The 19,049-nt window shown below is 40.6% G+C and overlaps 1 protein-coding gene across 2 annotated transcripts in view; it reads left to right on the top strand.

Annotated features, from left to right (window-relative positions):
* LOC128699644 (trophoblast glycoprotein) overlaps positions 1-19,049 on the top strand; it is a 58,706-nt gene that overhangs the window by 25,090 nt on the left and 14,567 nt on the right. For both annotated transcript variants that reach the window (XM_070099361.1, XM_070099362.1), the window contains exon 5: positions 18,845-19,033. In XM_070099361.1, the coding sequence (XP_069955462.1) occupies positions 18,845-19,033 (189 nt within the window). The remainder of the gene's footprint in view (positions 1-18,844; positions 19,034-19,049) is intronic.

The following is a 19,049-nucleotide window of genomic DNA, read 5'->3' as shown; positions in this document are numbered from 1 at the left end:
CTTCTCTTCAGAATCTCCCAGAATCAGCAAAGAGCAACTGTGACAACTCCCACTTTATGTGTGATTCTTTATCTTTTAACTCCACGCCTCTTGCCAAGACCCTCGCATTTACTTCTCTTACAACCCCATCTATAAATATATTAAACAACCATGGTGACATCACACATCCTTGTCTAAGGCCTACTTTTACTGGGAAATAATTTCCCTCTTTCCTACATACTCTAACTTGAGCCTCACTATCCTCGTAAAAACTCTTCACTGCTTTCAGTAACCTACCTCCTACACCATACACCTGAACATAAAAATGGTATAAAATACCGACAGGTTGTTAGGTAAGACACATATGCAACAGTTAGGTATCTTTATTTTGAAACGTTTCGCCTACACAGTAGGCTTCTTCAGTCGAGTACAGAAAAGTTGATAGAAGCAGAAGATACTTGAAGACGATGTAATCAGTCCATCACCCTTATAGTTTTGAGGTGGTCAGTCCCTCAGTCTGGAGAAGAGCATTGTTCCATAGAATGAAACAATATGGAGATGAAGTGACAGGATGGAGCCTTTTTATAGCGCCAACAGGTGAGACGTAGGTCACTAGGAGAGGTAAGAACTCAGATGTTGGAAGGACAGGTCCCTCTCAAATCCAGCCGTTCTCACTAGTAGAGGTTGAAGAAATTGATTGTAGGTCTGTACCAAGATACCCTTGTGTTGCAGTGTCTGACAGATTGAACATAAAAATGGTATAAAATACCGACAGGTTGTTAGGTAAGACACATATGCAACAGTTAGGTATCTTTATTTTGAAACGTTTCAAAATAAAGATACCTAACTGTTGCATATGTGTCTTACCTAACAACCTGTTGGTATTTTATACCATTTTTATGTTCAATCTGTCAGACACTGCAACACAAGGGTATCTTGGTACAGACCTACAATCAACTTCTGCAACCTCTACTAGTGAGAACGGCTGGATTTGAGAGGGACCTGTCCTTCCAACATCTGAGTTCTTACCTCTCCTAGTGACCTACGTCTCACCTGTTGGCGCTATAAAAAGGCTCCATCCTGTCACTTCATCTCCATATTGTTTCATTCTATGGAACAATGCTCTTCTCCAGACTGAGGGACTGACCACCTCAAAACTATAAGGGTGATGGACTGATTACATCGTCTTCAAGTATCTTCTGCTTCTATCAACTTTTCTGTACTCGACTGAAGAAGCCTACTGTGTAGGCGAAACGTTTAAAGATACCTAACTGTTGCATATGTGTCTTACCTAACAACCATACACCTGCAACATCTGCCACATTGCCCCCCTATCCACCCTGTCATACGCCTTTTCCAAATCCATAAATGCCACAAAGACCTCTTTAGCCTTATCTAAATACTGTTCACTTATATGTTTCACTGTAAACACCTGGTCCACACACCCCCTACCTTTCCTAAAGCCTCCTTGTTCATCTGCTATCCTATTCTCCGTCTTACTCTTAATTCTTTCAATAATAACTCTGCCATACACTTTACCAGGTATACTCAACAGACTTATCCCCCTATAATTTTTGCACTCTCTTTTGTCCCCTTTGCCTTTATACAAAGGAACTATGCACGCTCTCTGCCAATCCCTAGGTACCTTACCCTCTTCCATACATTTATTAAATAATTGCACCAACCACTCCAAAACTACAGTGGACCCCCGCTTAACGATCACCTCCAAATGCGACCAATTATGTAAGTGTATTTATGTAAGTGCGTTTGTACGTGTATGTTTGGGGGTCTGAAATTTACTAATCTACTTCACAATACTCCTTATGGGAAAAAATTCGGTCAGTACTGGCACCTGAACATACTACTGGAATGAAAAAAGTTCGTTAACCGGGGGTCCACTGTATATCCCCATCAATCCCGGCTGCCTTACCCCCTTTCATTCTACTGCCTCACGAACTTCCCCCACACTCACAACTGGCTCTTCCTCACTCCTACAAGATGTTATTCCTCCTTGCCCTGTACACGAAATCACAGCTTCCCTATCTTCATCAACATTTAACAATTCCTCAAAATATTCCCTCCATCTTCCCAATACCTCTAACTCTCCATTTAATAACTCTCCTCTCCTATTTTTAACTGACAAATCCATTTGTTCTCTAGGCTTCCTTAACTTGTTAATCTCACTCCAAAACTTTTTCTTATTTTCAACAAAATTTGTTGATAACATCTCACCTACTCTCTCATTTGCTCTCTTTTTACATTGCTTCACCACTCTCTTAACATCTCTCTTTTTCTCCATATACTCTTCCCTCCTTGCATCACTTCTACTTTGTAAAAACTTCTCATATGCTAACTTTTTCTCCCTTACTACTCTCTTTACATCATCATTCCACCAATCGCTCCTCTTCCCTCCTGCACCCACTTTCCTGTAACCACAAACTTCTGCTGAACACTCTAACACTACATTTTTAAACCTACCCCATACCTCTTCGACCCCATTGCCTATGCTCTCATTAGCCCATCTATCCTCCAATAGCTGTTTATATCTTACCCTAACTGCCTCCTCTTTTAGTTTATAAACCTTCACCTCTCTCTTCCCTGATGCTTCTATTCTCCTTGTATCCCATCTACCTTTTACTCTCAGTGTAGCTACAACTAGAAAGTGATCTGATATATCTGTGGCCCCTCTATAAACATGTACATCCTGAAGTCTACTCAACAGTCTTTTATCTGTAATAAAGTTGGTAGAATTACCGACAATATGTAAAGTAAAAGGACACAAGTGCAACTAATGTGACATTTATTGTGGCAACGTTTCGCTCTCCAGGAGCTTTATCAAGCCATTACAAACAATACATGGACACAGAGGGTATATAAAGGCTCAGAGTGAGGTGAATACTAGTGAGGTACCATTTCGATGTTCACTAGTGGTAGTAGTAGTAGTAGTAGTAGTAGTAGTGGTAGTGACAAAAGTAATACAATATGGTAGAGCAATTAATTCGTACATGAGTAAAAGGATATAAAAGCTATTACTTGGGTAACATAAAAATAGGTTGGACAAATATAAACTGGAATGAGGCAGGTTGTTTCAGTGTTCACTCTCTGTGCTTTGTGTAGTATAACAGGAGAGACTATGTGATGGCAGGGTTTACTGTTTTCAGGAGGATTCTTGCTAAGACTTCGGAGATGGTGAAGCTGCCGTTGTTTTGTTTAATTGTATTCGAAACAGCGATCAGTGCTGATTCAAGGCACTTGCGTGTGCGGAAATTAGTTTCTTTTATCACTAATTGGGCGTCTCTGAATTTCATAAGATGATTGGTGGAATTTCGGTGTTGTACACAGGCGTTGTTTAAGTTGTCGTTCCTACATGCGTATATGTGTTCATTGAGGCGGGTGTCGAGGTTTCTTGCTGTTTCACCTACGTAGATCTTGTCACAGCCTCCACAGGGTATAGTGTAAACTCCTGCATTGACTGGTTCGTGGTGCTTGGGTTTTGTCCTGGTTAGATCCTTTATTGAAGTGGTAGAAGCGATGGCGACTCTGGTGTTAGCTTGTGAAAGTACTTTTGAGACGTTTAGTGCAACCTGGCTGTTGGGAAGAATTATGACTTTGTTGGGAGCGGTGTTGATGCGTGGAGAATTGATGATCTGAAGAGCTCTTTTCTTGCAGTCTTTGATGAAAAAAGAAGGAAATTGTAACTCAGTGAATGTTTGGTGAATGTAAGTACATTCCTCGTCAAGAAACTCAGGACTACAAATTCGGTATGCTCTTAGGAAAAACCCGATGATGATGCCTCTTTTGGTCTTGGTATCTTGACTGGAATAGAAGTGTGTGAGATCATTTTTATTGGTGGGTTTCCGATAAACTTGAAATCTTAGGTTGTTGTCTACTTTGTGAATGAGGACGTCGAGGAAAGGTAGCTTGTCATTGGACTCTTCTTCTAGTGTAAACTGAATCGCTGGTTCAACTGCGTTGAGCCTTGCCTGAAGATCCCGTACATCAAAACGTTTTGGAGTTATTACGAGGACATCGTCCACGTAACGTAACCAAGTGACGCTTGAAGGGATGATGTTGGCGAAGTGTTCGGACTCTAGGTGTTCCATGTATAAGTTGGCTAGGACGGCACTTATTGGGGACCCCATTCCCATGCCGTAGGTTTGTTTGTAGAGCTTGTTATTGAAGGAAAAACAGTTGAAGTTAACACAGAGTTCAATCAAGTCAACAAAATCTCCGGGAGGTAAAGGAAGATTAAGGTCCTGGTTGACTTTACGTCGTAGAACCTCGATGGCTTTTTTGGTAGGTACTTTTGTGAAGAGGGAAGTCACATCCAAACTGCTTAGTTTCTTGTTACGGATGGAGAGGTTACGGATGCGGTTGAGAAGGTCGCCTGAGTGTTTAAGATGAGCGGGGCTGATGGTCCCCAGAAGGCAGGAAAGATGTTTGGCAAGAACTCCGGCTAGTTTGTGTGGAGCACTGCCTATTCCTGACGTGATTGGTCTGAGAGGAATATTGTGTTTATGGGTCTTGGGTAAACCATACATGTGTGCTGGTTTAGGGTTGCTTGGTAACAAGTACAGAAGTTTCTTCCCTTCTCTAGTGCGTTTGAGTATTTGTCTGGTTTTGTATAGAAAGTCTTTGGTGAGCGTCTCCCACTGTTGAGTGCTGATGGGTTCGTAAGTAGATTGATCATTCAAAAGGTCCATCATTTTAGTGTTGTAGTCACTGGTGTTGAGTATGACGACTCCACCTCCTTAGTCGGCGGTGGTGACGATAATGTTGGGGTCGTTGGCGAGGTCCTTAAGGGCAGTGATGTATCTTCTAGGAAGATTAGAAGAAGAAGGTTCACATAAAGCTGCAGTGAGAAGGCCCTGTATATAACCCTTCTGGAAGTTGCTGTCACTGTGTCTATGGTTCCTGGTAACAAGATTGAGTTGATAGTTAGGTTTGCGTATGTTGGTGGTAAATTTGAGTCCCAGACTCAGTGCTTGTTTCTCGTAGTCGGTTAAGGTGCGTGACGATAAGTTGTTTATCAGGGATTCGCGTCCCATTTCCTTCCATCGACTGTTAGTGCAGAGGTACTGAAGTTTGCGATTGAGTTTGATCTTCTGTTGGAGGTTAGCTGTGGTGACTGTGCTGAGAATATGCTCAGCAGTGTGTTGGTCAATCTGAAGATTGGCCCTCATATTCCTTGCAGTTTCAAAGGTTTCCTTAGCGATGTTAGAAAGTTCTTCGGCACATTCAGTTAAGTAAGCTTGGGTAGCTGGAGAGAAGGGGTGCTTGGAGTTGGAGAGTTGTGCAGGAGTAGACTTAGGGATCACCTTCTCTGCCAGGCAATCTTGTAGGAAGTTGTGTCTGTTGCGATAGCTGTGAGCACGAAGAAGGGTGTCCAAATAACGTCTGCATGAAATGTCCATTATGTTGCGGTGTCCGACAGATTGTAATAAAGTTGGTAGAATTACCGACAATATGTAAAGTAAAAGGACACAAGTGCAACTAATGTGACATTTATTGTGGCAACGTTTCGCTCTCCAGGAGCTTTATCAAGCCATTACAAACAATACATGGACACAGAGGGTATATAAAGGCTCAGAGTGAGGTGAATACTAGTGAGGTACCATTTCGATGTTCACTAGTGGTAGTAGTAGTAGTAGTAGTAGTAGTAGTGGTAGTGACAAAAGTAATACAATATGGTAGAGCAATTAATTCGTACATGAGTAAAAGGATATAAAAGCTATTACTTGGGTAACATAAAAATAGGTTGGACAAATATAAACTGGAATGAGGCAGGTTGTTTCAGTGTTCACTCTCTGTGCTTTGTGTAGTATAACAGGAGAGACTATGTGATGGCAGGGTTTACTGTTTTCAGGAGGATTCTTGCTAAGACTTCGGAGATGGTGAAGCTGCCGTTGTTTTGTTTAATTGTATTCGAAACAGCGATCAGTGCTGATTCAAGGCACTTGCGTGTGCGGAAATTAGTTTCTTTTATCACTAATTGGGCGTCTCTGAATTTCATAAGATGATTGGTGGAATTTCGGTGTTGTACATCATCCCTTCAAGCGTCACTTGGTTACGTTACGTGGACGATGTCCTCGTAATAACTCCAAAACGTTTTGATGTACGGGATCTTCAGGCAAGGCTCAACGCAGTTGAACCAGCGATTCAGTTTACACTAGAAGAAGAGTCCAATGACAAGCTACCTTTCCTCGACGTCCTCATTCACAAAGTAGACAACAACCTAAGATTTCAAGTTTATCGGAAACCCACCAATAAAAATGATCTCACACACTTCTATTCCAGTCAAGATACCAAGACCAAAAGAGGCATCATCATCGGGTTTTTCCTAAGAGCATACCGAATTTGTAGTCCTGAGTTTCTTGACGAGGAATGTACTTACATTCACCAAACATTCACTGAGTTACAATTTCCCTCTTTTTTCATCAAAGACTGCAAGAAAAGAGCTCTTCAGATCATCAATTCTCCACGCATCAACACCGCTCCCAACAAAGTCATAATTCTTCCCAACAGCCAGGTTGCACTAAACGTCTCAAAAGTACTTTCACAAGCTAACACCAGAGTCGCCATCGCTTCTACCACTTCAATAAAGGATCTAACCAGGACAAAACCCAAGCACCACGAACCAGTCAATGCAGGAGTTTACACTATACCCTGTGGAGGCTGTGACAAGATCTACGTAGGTGAAACAGCAAGAAACCTCGACACCCGCCTCAATGAACACATATACGCATGTAGGAACGACAACTTAAACAACGCCTGTGTACAACACCGAAATTCCACCAATCATCTTATGAAATTCAGAGACGCCCAATTAGTGATAAAAGAAACTAATTTCCGCACACGCAAGTGCCTTGAATCAGCACTGATCGCTGTTTCGAATACAATTAAACAAAACAACGGCAGCTTCACCATCTCCGAAGTCTTAGCAAGAATCCTCCTGAAAACAGTAAACCCTGCCATCACATAGTCTCTCCTGTTATACTACACAAAGCACAGAGAGTGAACACTGAAACAACCTGCCTCATTCCAGTTTATATTTGTCCAACCTATTTTTATGTTACCCAAGTAATAGCTTTTATATCCTTTTACTCATGTACGAATTAATTGCTCTACCATATTGTATTACTTTTGTCACTACCACTACTACTACTACTACTACTACTACTACCACTAGTGAACATCGAAATGGTACCTCACTAGTATTCACCTCACTCTGAGCCTTTATATACCCTCTGTGTCCATGTATTGTTTGTAATGGCTTGATAAAGCTCCTGGAGAGCGAAACGTTGCCACAATAAATGTCACATTAGTTGCACTTGTGTCCTTTTACTTTACAGTCTTTTATCTACCAATACATAATCCAACAAACTACTGTCATTTTGCCCCACATCATATCTTGTATACTTATTTATCCTCTTTTTCTTAAAATATATATTACCTATAACTAAACCCCTTTCTATACAAAGTTCAATCAAAGGGCTCCCATTATCATTTACACCTGGCACCCCAAACTTACCTACCACACCCTCTCTAAAAGTTTCTCCTACTTTAGCATTCAGATCCCCTACCACAATTACTCTCTCACTTGGTTCAAAGGCTCCTATACATTCACTTAACATCTCCCAAAATCTTTCTCTCTCCTCTACATTCCTCTCTTCTCCAGGTGCATACACGCTTATTATGACCCACTTTTCGCATCCAACCTTTACTTTAATCCACATAATTCTTGAATTTACACATTCATATTCTCTTTTCTCCTTCCATAACTGATCCTTCAACATTACTGCTACCCCTTCCTTTGCTGTAACTCTCTCAGATACTCCAGATTTAATCCCATTTATTTCCCCCCACCGAAACTTCCCTACCCCCTTCAGCTTTGTTTCGCTTAGGGCCAGGACATAAGAACATAAGAAAGCAGGAACACTGCAGGAGGCCTGTTGGCCCATACTAGGCAGGTCCTTACAATTTATCCCACTAACAAAACATTTGCCCAACCCAATTTTCAATGCCACCCAAGAAATAAGCTCTGATGTGAAAGTCCCACTCAAATCCAACCCCTCCCACTCATGTACTTATCCAACCTAAATTTGAAACTACCCAAAGTCCCAGCCTCAATAACCCAACTAGGTAGACTGTTCCACTCATCTACTACCCTATTTCCAAACCAATACTTTCCTATGTCCTTTCTAAATCTAAACTTATCTAATTTAAATCCATTACTGTGGGTTCTCTCTTGGAGAGACATCCTCAAGACCTTGTTAATATCCCCTTTATTAATACCTATCTTCCACTTATACACTTCGATCAGGTCTCCCCTCATTCTTCGTCTAACAAGTGAATGTAACTTAAGAGTCTTCAATCTTTCTTCATAAGGAAGATTTCTAATGCTGTGTATTAATTTAGTCATCCTATGCTGAATGTTTTCTAACGAATTTATGTCCATTCTGTAATATGGAGACCAGAACTGAGCTGCATAATCTAGGTGAGGCCTTACTAATGATGTATAAAGCTGCAGTATGACCTCTGGACTTCTGTTGCTTACACTTGATATAAATCCCAGTAATCTGTTTGCCTTATTACGTACGCTTAGGCATTGCTGTCTTGGTTTAAGGTTGCTGCTCACCATAACCTCCAAGTCCTTTTCGCAATCTGTATGGCTAAGTTCTACGTCATTAATAAGTACTAGGGTTATGGGCACTCCCAAGCTTCAGAACCTTGCATTTATCTACATTGAACTGCATCTGCCACTTTTCTGACCAAGAATAGAGTTTGTTTAAATCCTCCTGAAGTTCCATAACATCTACGTTTGAATCAATTATCCTACCTATCTTTGTGTCATCGGCGAATTTGCTCATATCACTAGTAATTCCCTCATCAAGATCATTGATATATATTATAAACAACAACGGGCCCAAGACTGATCCCTGTGGAACGCCACTTGTTAAAGATCCCCACTCGGATTTAACCCCATTTATGGACACTCTCTGCTTCCTGTCAGTGAGCCATGACTCGATCCACGAGAGCACTTTTCCCCCAATGCCATGAGCTGCCACTTTCTTTAACAGTCTATGGTGTGGAACTCTATCAAAAGCCTTACTAAATCTTCTTTTCATTCATAACATCAGCAATCATCTGTTTCTTGTCATCCGCACTACATCCACGCACATTCAAGCATCCCAGTTTTATAAAGTTTTTCTTCTTCTCTTTTTTAGTAAATGTCTACAGGAGAAGGGGTTACTAGCCCATTGCTCCCGGCATTTTAGTTGCCTCATACGACACGCATGGCTTACGGAGGAAAGATTCTTTTCCACTTCCCCATGGACAATAGAAGAAATAAAGAAGAACAAGAGCTATTTAGAAAAAGGAGAAAAATTAATAATGAAAATATTTTGGTCATACACTAACTATCTCCTACCAAATTAGAGTGACCCCCCAAAGAAAAGGAAACAGATTCAAAATTCAAATGACCCTCCAGACTGCAACATTCACACTCCTCCGTCAGAGTGCAAACATTGTATTTTCCACCTTTAATAATAATTTTTTTTTTCAACAAACCGGCCGTATCCCACCAAGGCAGGGTGGCCCAAAAAGAAAAATGAAAGTTTCTCTTTTTAAATTTAGTAATTTATACAGGAGAAGTGGTTACGAACCCCTTTCTCCCGGCATAATAATAATAATAATGATAATGGGAGCCCTTTGATTGAACTTTGTATAGAAAGGGGTTTAGTTATAGGTAATACATATTTTAAGAAAAAGAGGATAAATAAGTATACACGATATGATGTAGGGCGAAATGACAGTAGTTTGTTGGATTATGTATTGGTAGATAAAAGACTGTTGAGTAGACTTCAGGATGTACATGTTTATAGAGGGGCCACAGATATATCAGATCACTTTCTAGTTGTAGCTACACTGAGAGTAAAAGGTAGATGGGATACAAGGAGAATAGAAGCATCAGGGAAGAGAGAGGTGAAGGTTTATAAACTAAAAGAGGAGGCAGTTAGGGTAAGATATAAACAGCTATTGGAGGATAGATGGGCTAATGAGAGCATAGGCAATGGGGTCGAAGAGGTATGGGGTAGGTTTAAAAATGTAGTGTTAGAGTGTTCAGCAGAAGTTTGTGGTTACAGGAAAGTGGGTGCAGGAGGGAAGAGGAGCGATTGGTGGAATGATGATGTAAAGAGAGTAGTAAGGGAGAAAAAGTTAGCATATGAGAAGTTTTTACAAAGTAGAAGTGATGCAAGGAGGGAAGAGTATATGGAGAAAAAGAGAGAAGTTAAGAGAGTGGTGAAGCAATGTAAAAAGAGAGCAAATGAGAGAGTGGGTGAGCTGTTATCAACAAATTTTGTTGAAAATAAGAAAAAGTTTTGGAGTGAGATAAACAAGTTAAGAAAGCCTAGAGAACAAATGGATTTGTCAGTTAAAAATAGGAGAGGAGAGTTATTAAATGGAGAGTTAGAGGTATTGGGAAGATGGAGGGAATATTTTGAGGAATTGTTAAATGTTGATGAAGATAGGGAAGCTGTGATTTCGTGTATAGGGCAAGGAGGAATAACATCTTGTAGGAGTGAGGAAGAGCCAGTTGTGAGTGTGGGGGAAGTTCGTGAGGCAGTAGGTAAAATGAAAGGGGGCAAGGCAGCCGGGATTGATGGGATAAAGATAGAAATGTTAAAAGCAGGTGGGGATATAGTTTTGGAGTGGTTGGTGCAATTATTTAATAAATGTATGGAAGAGGGTAAGGTACCTAGGGATTGGCAGAGAGCATGCATAGTTCCTTTGTATAAAGGCAAAGGGGATAAAAGAGAGTGCAAAAATTATAGGGGGATAAGTCTGTTGAGTGTACCTGGTAAAGTGTATGGTAGAGTTATAATTGAAAGAATTAAGAGTAAGACGGAGAATAGGATAGCAGATGAACAAGGAGGCTTTAGGAAAGGTAGGGGGTGTGTGGACCAGGTGTTTACAGTGAAACATATAAGTGAACAGTATTTAGATAAGGCTAAAGAGGTCTTTGTGGCATTTATGGATTTGGAAAAGGCGTATGACAGGGTGGATAGGGGGGCAATGTGGCAGATGTTGCAAGTGTATGGTGTAGGAGGTAGGTTACTGAAAGCAGTGAAGAGTTTTTACGAGGATAGTGAGGCTCAAGTTAGAGTATGTAGGAAAGAGGGAAATTTTTTCCCAGTAAAAGTAGGCCTTAGACAAGGATGTGTGATGTCACCGTGGTTGTTTAATATATTTATAGATGGGGTTGTAAGAGAAGTAAATGCGAGGGTCTTGGCAAGAGGCGTGGAGTTAAAAGATAAAGAATCACACACAAAGTGGGAGTTGTCACAGCTGCTCTTTGCTGATGACACTGTGCTCTTGGGAGATTCTGAAGAGAAGTTGCAGAGATTGGTGGATGAATTTGGTAGGGTGTGCAAAAGAAGAAAATTAAAGGTGAATACAGGAAAGAGTAAGGTTATGAGGATAACAAAAAGATTAGGTGATGAAAGATTGAATATCAGATTGGAGGGAGAGAGTATGGAGGAGGTGAACGTATTCAGATATTTGGGAGTGGACGTGTCAGCGGATGGGTCTATGAAAGATGAGGTGAATCATAGAATTGATGAGGGAAAAAGAGTGAGTGGTGCACTTAGGAGTCTGTGGAGACAAAGAACTTTGTCCTTGGAGGCAAAGAGGGGAATGTATGAGAGTATAGTTTTACCAACGCTCTTATATGGGTGTGAAGCGTGGGTGATGAATGTTGCAGCGAGGAGAAGGCTGGAGGCAGTGGAGATGTCGTGTCTGAGGGCAATGTGTGGTGTGAATATAATGCAGAGAATTCGTAGTTTGGAAGTTAGGAGGAGGTGCGGGATTACCAAAACTGTTGTCCAGAGGGCGGAGGAAGGGTTGTTGAGGTGGTTCGGGCATGTAGAGAGAATGGAGCGATACAGAATGACTTCAAGAGTGTATCAGTCTGTAGTGGAAGGAAGGCGGGGTAGGGGTCGGCCTAGGAAGGGTTGGAGGGAGGGGGTAAAGGAGGTTTTGTGTGCGAGGGGCTTGGACTTCCAGCAGGCATGCGTGAGCGTGTTTGATAGGAGTGAATGGAGACAAATGGTTTTTAATACTTGACGTGCTGTTGGAGTGTGAGCAAAGTAACATTTATGAAGGGATTCAGGGAAACCGGCAGGCCGGACTTGAGTCCTGGAGATGGGAAGTACAGTGCCTGCACTCTGAAGGAGGGGTGTTAATGTTGCAGTTTAAAAACTGTAGTGTAAAGCACCCTTCTGGCAAGACAGTGATGGAGTGAATGATGGTGAAAGTTTTTCTTTTTCGGGCCACCCTGCCTTGGTGGGAATCGGCCAGTGTGATAATAAAAAAAAAAAAAAAAAAAAAAAAAAAAAAAAAAAAAAAAAAAAAAAAAATAGTCTCTATTTCTACAAGTACATGATACAACTTATACAGATCATAGCTAACATCAATGACATATTATATAGAAAGCCTTTGTTATACAGAGCATTTTTGGCAAATTAAGTCAGTTTTGTCCCCAGAATGCGACCCACACCATTCGACTAACACCCAGGTACCTATTTTACTGATAGGTGAACAGAGACAGCAGGTGTCTTAAGGAACCATGTTCTAATGTTTCCTCCTGTACCAAGGATTGAACCACTGACCTTAATGTTTAAGCTGAGTATTCCAGCAATCAATGTATGGGACATGAGCTAACTAGTTTCCCTGAATCCTTACATAAATGTTACTTTGCTCATAATTTTTTTTTTTTTTTTAACACACCGGCCATATCCCACCGAGGTGGGGTGGCCCAAAAGGAAAAACGAAAGTTCCTCCTTTTACATTTAGTAATATATACATGAAAAGAGGTTGCTAGCCCCTTGCTCCCGGCATTTTAGTCGCCTCGTACAACACACATGGCTTACGGAGGAAGAATTCTGTTCCACTTCCCCATGGAGGTAAGAGGAAATAAACAAGAACAAGAACTAGAAAGAAAATAGAAGAAAACCCAGATGGGTGTGTATATATATGTTTGTACATGTATGTGTAGTGTGACCTAAGTGTAAGTAGAAGTAGCAAGACATACCTGAAATCTTGCATGTTTACGAGAAAGACAAAAGACACCAGCAATCCTACCATCATGTAAAACAATTACAGGCTTTCGTTTTACACTCACTTGGCAGGACGGTAGTACCTCCCTGGGCGGTTGCTGTCTACCAACCTACTACCTAAATTTGCTCATAATTATAATATAATAATAATATCTTTTATTTCTACAAGTACATGTACAAGGTATACAGGCCTAGCTGAGCTGAGCAGAGCATTTCAGGCAAATTAGGTCAGTTTTGTCTGGGGATGTGACCACACCAGTCGACTAACACCCAGGTACCTATTTTACTGATAATAATAATAATATAAATGCCAGGAGCAAGGGGCTAGTATCCCCTTCTCCTGTATATATTACTAAATGTAAAAGGAGAAACTTTCATTTTTTTGGGGGGCCACCCCGCCTCGGTGGGATACAGCCGGTGTGTTGAAAGAAGAAAGAATAATAATATAATAATATCTTTATTTATTACATGTACAAGGTATACAGGCCTAGCTGACATCAATGACATACTACTATATAGAAAGCCACTTGTTATGCAGAGCATTTAGGGCAAATTAGGTCAGTTTTGTCCCAGGATATGACCCACACCAGTCAACTAACACCCAGGTACCCATTTTACTGATGAACATAGACAACCGGGGTCAGGAAACACACCCAATGTTTCCACCCTTTTGCTGGGAATCGAACCTGTACCCTCATCATGTAAAGCGAGAGTTTTTGCCACCAGGCCAAGGGGCACCAGGCCACTTGTTTAAAAAGCAGATCTTTTCCTACCAAGGCAGGTGCAAATCTTAACTATTATTCTTTCTCTAGCTGTCTTTCCAGAATGCACTGACATCACAGTTTAAATAACTCATGCACACAGCTGCAACATTCCCACCCATCCTTCAAGGTAAACACAGTGTTCTTTCCATTTCCAAAAATCAAGTTTGGCTAACTAGTTTTTCTGAATTACTTTTTTAGAGGTTACTGTACTTCAAATACCAAAAATCACTTTTTTCCACTCAATCCTCTAACATTTTTATACTTGTGTGCTGTATGCTCAAGCACCTATTACACAAAACCTCTTTCAGATCCTTTTATCAATTCTTTCTTAGATATCTCAACACCTCTTTCCACCAAGTCCAGAGTCTTTCACCTTGGTCTTCCTATGCTGTATAATCCATTTGGGTTTAGCTCTGATATTCATATACAGTACAATAATTGATCAACCTTTCTTACTCCATTCCTTCTAAATGAATAAACCATCTCAACAACCCCTCCTTTGCTCTCTGAATTATGCCTTTCATACCATCACACCATCTTGTAATTCCTACGCTTTTTAATCTCTTCGAAATATTCACACCACATCTCCACTGCCTTCTTTCCCACTTTCTTCTTTTACACATACTCCCAAATTCTTCTATTAGTCTCTGCAGCTTCTCTTCAGAATCCCACAGAAGCACTTTCATCAGTTAATGGCAGCTGTGACAACTCACACTACATATGAGAATATTTTTTTTTTATTAACACATCGGCCGTCTCCCACCAAGGCAGGGTGGCCTGAAAAAGAAAAACTCTCATCATAATTCACTCCATCACTGTCTTGCCAGAGGCATGCTTGCACTACAGTTATAAAACTGCAACATTAACACCCCTCCTTCAGAGTGCCGGCACAGTACTTCCCATTTCCAGGAATCAAGTCTGGCATGCCAGTTTCCCTGAATCCCTTCATAAATGTTACCTTACTCACACTCCAACAGCATTTCAAGTCCTAAAAACCATTTGTCTTCATTTGCTCCTATCTAACATGCTCACGCACACTTGCTGGAAGTCCAAGCCCCTTGCACACAAAACCTCCTTTACCCCCTCACTCCAACCTTTCCTAGGCTGACCCCTACCCAGCCTTCCCTCCACTACAGATTTATACACTCTCAAGTCATTCTATTTCATTCCATTCTCTCTACATGTCCAAACCATCTCAGTAAGCCCTCCTCAGCCCTCTGGATAATAGTTTTGGTAATCCCACACCTCCTCCTAATCTCAAAACTACAGATTCTTTGCATTATATTCACACCACACATTGCCCTCAGACATGACATCTCCACTGTCTCCAGCCTTCTACTTGTTGCAACATTCACCACCCATGCCTCACACCCATACAAAAGCGTTGGTATAACTATACTCTCATACATTTCCCTCTTTGCTTTCATGGATAAAGTTCTTTGTCTCCTCAGACTCCTCAGTGCACCACTCACCTTTTTCTCCTTGTCAATTCTATGATTCACCTCATCTTTCATAGACCCATCTGCTCCCAGATATCTGAATACATTCACCTCCTCCATACTCTCTCCCTCCAATCTGATATCCAATCTTTCATTACCTAATTTTTTTTGTTATCCTCATCACCTTACTCTTTCCTATATTCACATTTAATTTCCTTCTTTTACATACCCTACCAAACTCATCAACCAGCCTCTGCAACTTCTCTTCAGAATCTCCCAAAAGCACAGTGTCATCAGCAAAGAGCAAATGCGACAACTCCCACTTTGTGTTAGATTCTTTATCTTTTAACCCCAGACCTCTTGCCAACACCCGAGCATTCACTTCTCTTACAACTCCATCTATAAATATATTGAGCAATCATGGTGACATCACACATCCCTGTCTGAGGCCTATTTTTACTGGGAAATAATCTCCCTCTCATCTACATACTCTAACCTGAGCCTCACTATCCTTGCAAACATTCTTCACTGCTTTCAATAACCTACCTCTTATTCCATACATTTGCAACATCTACCACATTGCCCCCCTATCCACCCTGTCATTACGCCTTTTCCAAATACATAAATGCCACAAAAACCTCTTTACCCTTATCTAAGTACTGTTCACCTGTATGTTTCGCTGCAAACACTTGGTCTACACACCTGCTACCCTTCCTAAAGCCTCCTTGTTCATCTGCTATCCTGCTCTCTGTCGTACTCTTAATTCTTTCAATATGACTACCATACACTTTACCAGGTATACTCAGCAGTCTTCTTCTTTCAACAAACTGGCCGTATCCCACTAAAGCAGGGTGGCCCAAAAAGAAAAAAAAATTATCTTTTCAATTTTAGTATTGTATACAGGATAAGGGGTTACTAACCCCTTGCTCCCGGCATTTTAGTTGCCTCTTACGACACGCATGGCTTATGGAGGAAGAATTCTGTTCCACTTCCGCATGGAGAACTCAGCAGTCTTATTCCCCTATAATTTTTACACTCACTTTTGTCCCCTTTGCCTTTATCCAAAGGAACTATGCATGCACTCTGCCAGTTCCTTGATACCTTACCCTCTTCCATACATTTATTAAATAGAAACACTAACCACTCCAGAACTATATCCTCACCTGCTTTTGACATTTCTCTCTTTATCCCATCAATCCCAATTGCTTTACCCCCTTTCATTCTACCGATTGCCCCATGCACTTTCCCCACACTCACAACTAGTTCTTCCTCACTCCTATAAGATGTTATTTCTCCTTGCCTTATACACAAAATCACAGCTTCCCCATCTTCATCAACATTTAACAGTTCATCAAAGTACTATTCCCTCCATCTTCCTGATACTGCTAACTCTCCCTTTAATAACTCTCCTCTCCTATTTTTAACTAACAAATCCATTTGTTCCTTAGGCTTTCTTAACTTGTTAATCTCACTCCAAAACTTTTTCTTATTTTTAACAAAATTTGTTGATAACATCTCACTCGCTCTCATTTGCTCTCTTTTTACATTGCTCCACCACTCTCTTTACCTCTCTTTTTCTTTCCATATACTCCTCCCTCCTTGCATCACTTCTACTTTGTAAAAGCGTCTGATATACTAACTTTGTCTCTCTTACTACTCTCTTTACATCATTCCACGAATCGCTGTTCTTCCCTCCCTCACCCACTTTCCTGTATCCACAAACTTCTGCTGAACACTCTAACACTATATTCTTAAACTTACCCCATACATCTTCTACCCCATTGCCTATACTCTCACTAGCCCATCTGTCCTCCAGCAGTTGTTTATATCTTACCCTTACTGCCTCCTTCTTTAATTTGTATTCCTTCACCTCTCTCTCTTACTTTCTGCTTTTGTTTTCCTTGTATCCCATCTACCTTTTACTCTCACTGTAGCTACAACTAAAAAGTGACCTGATATATCTCTGGCCCCTCTATAAACATGTACATCGTGAAGTCTACCCATCAGTCTTTTATCTACCAATACATAGTCCAACAAACTACTGTTATTACACCCTATATTGTATCTTGTATACTTATATATCCTTATACTTATATACCCCGTCAACTAATTACACGAATACCACCTGGTGGTTCACACTTACACTCACTCACCCATTTGACCATAAACAGAAATATCAATCTCAATCTTAAAATAATGAATCCTAACTAGTCATAAGTTGGCCTGTGATACTCCAATACTGAAATTATGTATTGTGCCAAAACAAAAGCATTCGCATTGCTAAACTCACAAACTAGTATTTAGTCACTTAGCCATAATACCAACTTACCTCATAATTTGTAATATTTTAAAGTTAAGAATTAATCTAAGTCTGCCTGAAATGCCTAGCCATGCTAGGTGTTCTAGTGGCCCCCTCTGTAATTAGTATTTTACTACATGTAAACCACTCAATAACCAAATTCTGTAAACTCAGCATTGTAATCCTTATAGAGAATAAACTTTGAATTTGAATTGAATTGAATTGAATTGAATTGGTTATAGGTAACATATGAGAATAATTATCTGTTATTCTGTATAACCCATATGGGTTTGGAATTTGTTTATAATAATAATAATAATAATAATAATAATAATAATAATAATAATAATAATAATAATAATAATAATAATTTTTTTTCAACAAACTGGCCGTATCCCACTGAGGCAGGGTGGCCCAAAAAGAAAAACGGAAGTTTCTCTTTTCAAATTTAGTAATTTATACGGGAGAAGGGGTTACTACCCCCTTGCTCCCGGCATTTTAGTCGCCTCTTACAACATGCATGGCTTACGGAGGAAGAATTCTGTTCCACTTCCCCATGGAGATAAGAGGAAATGAACAAGAACTAGAAAGAAAAGAGCAGAAAACCCAGAGGGGTGTGTGTATATATATGCTTGTACATGTATGTGTAGTGTGACCTAAATGTAAGTAGAAGTAGCAAGATGTACCTGAAATCTTGCATGTTTATGAGACAGAAAAAAGGATACCAGCAATCCTACCATCATGTAAAACAATTACAGGCTTTCGTTTTACGCTCACTTGACAGGACGGTAGTACCTCCCTGGGCGGTTGCTGTCTACCAACCTACTACCAAGAATAATAATAATAATCTAAGCCTGCCCCTCTCTGCAACACCAGTATTCGCTTCTTTTGCAACTCCATCTAAATGCATTAGACAACCCATACCACGGGCGGGATTTGAACCCACGGTCAGAGAGTCTCAAAACTCCAGACCGTCGCGTTAGCCACTGGACCAGCTAGCTGGTCCAGTGGCTAACGCGACGGTCTGGAGTTTTGAGACTCTCAGACTGCAGGTTCAAATCCCGCCCGTGGTATGGTTTGTTTGCAATCGTGTCATTACGATTTCGTGAGGCATTAGACAACCATAGTGACATCATTATTGTTTTTCTAAGTCCTACTTCTGTTGGAAAATACTTCTGCATTTATGCACACCTTTTACAGCACATTATGTATAGTACTGTATATGTTTTTTTTTTTTGTCCGCAGTTACCTGAAGATATTACATCTTGAGCAAAATGAGATCTGGAGCATTGGAGGCAATTCAAAGGTGTTTTGTCAGCTTCAGGAGTTGGAACAGGTGCTGTTGGGTGACAACAGGCTTATTGATTTTGACTTCAGGATTGATTGTCTTCATTCTTTAATATATATTGACTTGGAGCGCAACATGATTTCCAGGTAAGAAAGTTTAGGA

This window comes from Cherax quadricarinatus, chromosome 67 (assembly GCF_038502225.1).
Source record: "Cherax quadricarinatus isolate ZL_2023a chromosome 67, ASM3850222v1, whole genome shotgun sequence".
Classification (NCBI taxonomy): Eukaryota; Metazoa; Arthropoda; class Malacostraca; order Decapoda; family Parastacidae; genus Cherax; species Cherax quadricarinatus.
Note: the sequence above shows the minus strand (reverse complement) of the source record. Positions and strands in the feature narration are given on the sequence as shown.